This window comes from Podarcis bocagei (assembly GCF_964188305.1).
Source record: "Podarcis bocagei genome assembly, chromosome: 16".
Taxonomy (NCBI): domain Eukaryota; kingdom Metazoa; phylum Chordata; class Lepidosauria; order Squamata; family Lacertidae; genus Podarcis; species Podarcis bocagei.
The window spans coordinates 22,152,504-22,158,503 of record NC_138142.1 but is presented as its reverse complement, the minus strand read 5'-3'; the positions used below and the strand labels follow the sequence as shown (position 1 = coordinate 22,158,503).

The 6,000-nt window shown below is 48.0% G+C and overlaps 1 protein-coding gene across 2 annotated transcripts in view; it reads left to right on the top strand.

Annotated features, from left to right (window-relative positions):
• Positions 1-334: 334 nt before the first annotated feature.
• RASAL1 (RAS protein activator like 1) overlaps positions 335-6,000 on the top strand; it is a 64,549-nt gene continuing 58,883 nt past the window's right edge. For both annotated transcript variants that reach the window (XM_081175266.1, XM_081175265.1), the window contains exon 1: positions 335-780. In XM_081175266.1, the coding sequence (XP_081031392.1) occupies positions 716-780 (65 nt within the window). In that variant the 5' untranslated portion in view covers positions 335-715. The remainder of the gene's footprint in view (positions 781-6,000) is intronic.

Genomic DNA, 6,000 nt, shown 5'->3' with positions numbered 1-6,000 from the left:
GGGAAAACCATAGCTTTAACTATACAGACCTTTGTCAGCAAGGTGATGTCTCTGCTTTTTAAGATGCTGTCTAGGTTTGTCATTGTTTTTCTCCCAAGAAGCTGGCGTATTATTATTATTATTATTATTATTATTATTATTATTATTATTATTATTATTATTATTATTATTATTATTATTATTATTATTATTATTATTATTATTATTATTATTTTATTGAAAGCAAAGGAACAAACGCCCCCCACCCCCACCAACTAACGGAACGGAGCTCCGCCGCTTCCCTTTTCGGCCTCTAGGAGGCGGGCCAGCTTCACACTCTTCCGCCCGGCCACCTGTAGCCGCAGCCGAGGCAGCCGAGGAGCGCCTGGCATTTAACAAGGCGAGCGAAGGCAGCCAGCTCGACAGGCGGGCGCTCTCGCCTGCTGAACTCAGCGGAGAAGGAGATAGCCACCTGGCCGGACCGGTTCCCCAGCCTGCCTGCCACTCTCTCCCGTCTTGCCTGGCTGCCTGGCTTCTGGAGGAGGCGGAGGAGGCGGAGGCGGCTTTCCTGCTGACTGGAAAAAAGCCCCTTCGCCTTGCAATCCGGGAGGGATCAAAGACAGGCGCGGCTGCTGCGGCTGGACGGCCGTCGAGGATCGGCGCTCCATGCAGCCCGCGGACCGTCGGTGAGCGCTGCTGCAGCGGCCGCCGCCAGCGCGCCTCCGCCGGCCTCGGCATGGCCAAGAACACATCGCTGCACTTCCGCGTGGTGGAGGGAAGGGACCTGCCGGCCAAGGACGTGTGAGTGCCGGCCCGCGCCGTCGAGACCCCCTCCTTTCCCCGCCAAACCCCTCCGGACGGCCACCCCCCGCCGTCCGAAGCCGAGCTCCTCTCCACTGCGCGGACCCGACTAGACGGCGCCTCCTTTTGTTTCCCCCCACAGTGGGGTTTTTTTGCCGTCGTCTGGCTCTTCTCCCTCCCCGCCCAACCTCGACGGTTCTAGAGGGCGGCAGGGCGAGCAAGCGCCTCTACTGCAGGGGGTGGACTAGAGGATCCTCGGGGATCCCTTTTATGATTCCATGACCGGTTGTTGGAGGGCACTGCTTGTCTTGGAGGGCCAGGCTGTCTTGCTCCCCGACGGCAGCACTGCCGGGGCAAACTCTCGTTCATTTTTCGGGCGGGGTGGAGGTGTTGGCAAGCTCACTTCAGTGGGCCGCTTCCTCCTGGCCATCGCCCACTCCCCCCCCCGTCGTCCCCCCCGTCTGTGGTCCTCGATCCCCACGACTCCAGAAGGCTGAGTAGGTGGTGGCTGGGAGTGGGGAGTTCCTTCTGTTCTTGCTCACTGCGTGGGCGCGGGGAGGCAGGTGGCGACCGCTCGGGAGCGTAAGACGAGCCCCGCTGCTGGGTCACAGCGAAGGTCTCTCTCCTGTATCTCCTCGAGGGGAGGGAGCGGAGGGACTCCGGGGGATCCAGCAGGCGACATGCGAGCTACGGACCCTCTCCAGCCTCCTGTCCCTCAGAAAACCGAGGAACGTCATAGATTCGTAAAGTTGGAAGGGACCCTCGGTCCTTGAAATGCAATAATATAATGCAGGTGCCCCCGACGGGGTTCGAACCTGCAACTTTGGCATCATCAGCACCACGCAGCTGAGCTGTCCTGTCGGTGGCTTTCGCCCATCCTGCTGATACTGACAGAGCGCCTGCTGCTCTGCGTGCAGAAGGCTCCAAGTTCAATTCGAGGTATCTCCAAGCTAGGGCTGGGAGGGAGTCCCTGCCTGAAACTGTGGAGAGTCGCTGCCAGTCCGTGTAGGCAGTGCTGAGCTAGATGGATCAAGGGTCTCATTCAGGAAAAGGCAGCTTTCTGCGTTCCTGTGTCTTAAGGGAAGTGCCTTAGCTCAGGGGTGGAACATCTGCTTGGCTTTCAGAAGATCCCAATGGCATCTCCACAAAGTGTCCCCTGCCTGAAACGGCTGCCAGTCAGTGTAGTCCTGACTTAGATGGACCAATGGGTTTGATTCTGTATATAAGGTATATATTAAGGAGGTTGCTTTGAGTTTGGGTGTGATTTTAACTTATTTATTTTTTAAAAAATAATGCTTAAAATAGTTGTTTTAAACTATTTTTTAATGCCGATAATCTTTTTCATATTCTTTATTGAGAAATAAAAAGTAGAAACTTACAAGGGCACAGAGTAAGACACAAAAAAGAAGAAACAAGAAATAGTACCCAAACAAAACAGAAAAAAGATATTGTGTACATTACAAAAAAGGGAGTTGTAGTTAATCAGACCTTAATCTAATACGGTATTTATAAAAATGAATTCCAAATATTGTTAAATTTGTCCGTGGCAAGTCTACGTTTGTACACAACTTGTTTATGTGTAGAGAGTTTGTACTTATCTTCAATCCATTGAAGATGGATTTTTATTTTTCCAGTTCATCAATATCAGTTTTTTTGCCATAGTAAGAGTCCATTCAAATTGCCCCTTTGTTAGATTCCACGTCTTGGGTATATAATTCAATAGGATGTTTTCCTCTGCAAATTTGCCATTGTTCCGTACAATCATACTGTACGGTCATACTGATAATCTTACTGTTTTTTTTCTTCCCCTAAACTGCTTCATTACTCTCAAACGGTATATAAATCTTGCAAAATAAGTTAATACATTTCCAAAAGTGCAGAAACAATAATAACAATAACGCGTAACTGGAGGGATTTAGTTTATTATTAAAGTAGATAGTTTCCACCCCCACCCCCAAAACAAACCATATTCCTCCATGTCAACTCTACCATTAGAAGTTAGATGGGTGACTACGGGAAGCTTAATTTTTTTGCTTACGATGTTTATAAGCTTTAACAAAAGTTACTGGGGCAAGAATAGTAAAAGCAACACTAGTTAAGGACTGCAATATGGCAAGAGGAAGATGTTGGCATTCAGTGGTATCTGCCTTGCATGCTGAACGTCCCAAATTCAATTCCTGGCACCTCTGGGTAGCACTGGGAGAAAACCCTGTTCAGAAATCAGAAGAGACGCTTCCAGTCAGTGCAGACAGCATTGAACTAGATGGACCAGAGATTTGGATCAGTACAAGGAAGCCTCCTGTGACAGGGAAGGTGGCATACCTGAGTGGTTAAAGCATCTGCTTTGCATGCAGAAGGTCCCGGGTTCAATCCCCAATCTCCCAGGTAGGGCTGGGAGAAAGTTCCTGCCTGAAACGTTGGAGCGCTGCTGCCAGTCAGTGTAGGTAATGCTGAGCTAAATGGACCAGAGGTCTTCCTCAGCATAAGGCAGTTTTCTGTGTTCCTATGTCTCTAGGGAAGAGCCACAGCCTACCCTGGCGTCTCCAGGTAAGGCTGGGACAGACTCCTTATCTGAAACCCTGGAAAGCTACTGCCAGTCAGTGCTGACAACTCTGGGCTAGATGGACCAAAGGTTGGATGTCATACAAGGCAACTGATAGAATTTATGAATTTGTCTAATCACCTTTGGAAGCCATCCCAGGTTGGCAGCTGTCACTACGGCCACCTCCAATTGGAGTCCAATTGGAGCAGCTTTGGCAGCTTCCCAGCAATCTTGCATTGCAGGGGGTTGGACTAGATGACCCTTGGGGAACCCTTCCAACACTCTACAAGTCTATGCTTCTATGCCAGCTTCAGCACAGATTCAAACACTGCTTGGCAGGTTCCCTGTTGCCACCAAAGGTTCGTTACCGAAGGGTCAATCCTGTGTCTGTTTACCATGCCCTGTTGAACACATGGAGACAAACGCTTGAGTAAATATTATTATTATTATTATTATTATTATTATTATTATTATTATTATTATTAATTAAGTTTGTATACTCCCCTATACCCGGAGGTCTCAGGGCGGTTCACAAAAAAGATCACAACATAAAGGTGTGTAATGAGGACACCAGGCAAACTTCCTTGGGGAGAGCATTCCACAGATGGGGAGCCACTGCAGAGAAGGCCCCGTTCTTGTGTTGCCGCCCTTCAGACCTCTCGAGGAGGAGGCACACGAAGATGATCTCAGGGTCCCGGTAGGTTCATATGGAAAGAGGCGGTCCTTGAGATATTGCGGTCCTGAGCTGTTTAAGGCTTTGTAGGTCAAAACCAGCACTTTGAATTGGGCCCGGAAACTAATTGGTAGCCAGTGCAGTCGGACCAGGATCGGTGTAATATGCTCAAACTGTCTTGCTCTGGTGAGCAACCTGACTGCTGCACTAGCTGAAGTTTCTGAAGCATTTTCAGAGGCAGCCCTACATATAACGCATTGCAGTAATCTAACCTTGAAGTTACCAGAGCATAGACAACAGTAGTTAGTCTATCCCTTCCCAGAGGCATGTTATGTGTCTACTAAGAAGTAAGCCCCATGGACATCAGTGGGACTTACTCCCAAGTAAGTGCATACAGGGTTGCAGGCTTAGCTTTCTTTGCCTCCGTGATATAGGACCATAGGAAGTTGTTTTATACTGAATTGGACTGTCGGTCCATCTAGTTCAGTGTTGTCTGCACTGACTGGCAGCTGCTTTCCAGGGTTGCAGGCAGGGCTCTCTACCTGGAGACAGCAAGGACAGAACCTGGTGCCTTCTGCTTGCAAAGCAAAGAGGCTTCTCAGCAGCTGTTAATCAAGATAACAGAACCTCCACATTCAGGGAAAGTGTACCTCTGAGTTTTTATCTCTTTATCAAATGCATCTCGAACCCATCTTTCAGGGCACGAATGTGGGTTTTGATGTAACTCTAAGGCACACCATGGCTTAGTTTTGGGTACAATAGCAAGCGGGAGGAGTGTTTGCTCATTTGTGTGAAACTATGGTTTGGCTTTGCTTTATGTACAAACCATTAGCAGTTTGTTAAGGACACTGGGAATTGTTGCCCCGGCGGAAGTGGGGTAGTAAATGGATTGGGACCAGGAAACTTGGGGGAGCACCTTACCCCATATGCATCCACTCGACGGTTTGCATCTGCAAAACTGGCACAGTTCCAGATGCCACACAATACTCATTGATTGATCTGTGAGTGTGGCAGCAGCTATACTTTGGAACTCCCTGCCTCTTGAAATCAAGCAGGTGTCTTTGCTGCACCTTTTTTCAGAGCCCTCTTAAAACCTTTTCGTTTAGGCATAGCCTATCCAGACAACTGTTCATTTTAATTCTCTTTAAATGTTTTCAACTGGGGGGTTTTTTATTGATAATTTTACTATTTCTCATAAAACCCTTAGAGGTTTTACCATAGTCAAGTGGTGTATATAAAAATCTTTTTTAAAATAAATAAGATTTGCAAATACAATAAACGAAACATCAGACTAAAATACATCACATGGACTGCTTTTAATGATGTGTTTAAAAATTAAAATAATACAAATAAACTACAGTTCCCAGGATTTTGGAGGGAAAGCCACGGGCTTTAAATGTGTGTTCCGAATGTGACTACAGTGGTACCTCAGGTTAAGTACTTAATTCGTTCCGGAGGTCCGTTCTTAACCTGAAACTGTTCTTAACCTGAAGCACCACTTTAGCTAATGGGGCCTCCTGCTGCCGCCGCACCGCCGGAGCATGATTTCTGTTCTCATCCTGAAGCAAAGTTCTTAACCTGAAGCACTATTTCTGGGTTAGCGGAGTCTGTAACCTGAAGCGTATGTAACCTGAAGCGTATATAACCCGAGGTACCACTGTATATCAGTCTCAGAATGTGAGTTGTTTTTAAAGTAGTTCTGTTTTTAAGGACAGGATCTGAACCCAGATCTTGGGGGCGGGGGTGGCACAAAACAGGGCTTGTGTGCAGACACACACACACACAATCACACTTGCGGTCTCCCAAGCCAGCTAGCTAAGTAGAAAACTGCTGTGAGTCGGGCTCCTGGCATTTTGCTGTTTCCATGGATGTAGTGACATCTCCTTGAGCTGCTTGCTTCAGAGGCTAGCTAACAAGATTTCAGGGGAGGAGGGAACAAAGAGTTCCTCTTCAAAGCAGGGATCGGCAACATGCGGCCCTCCGGTGAATTTCAAAAGGCCCCTGC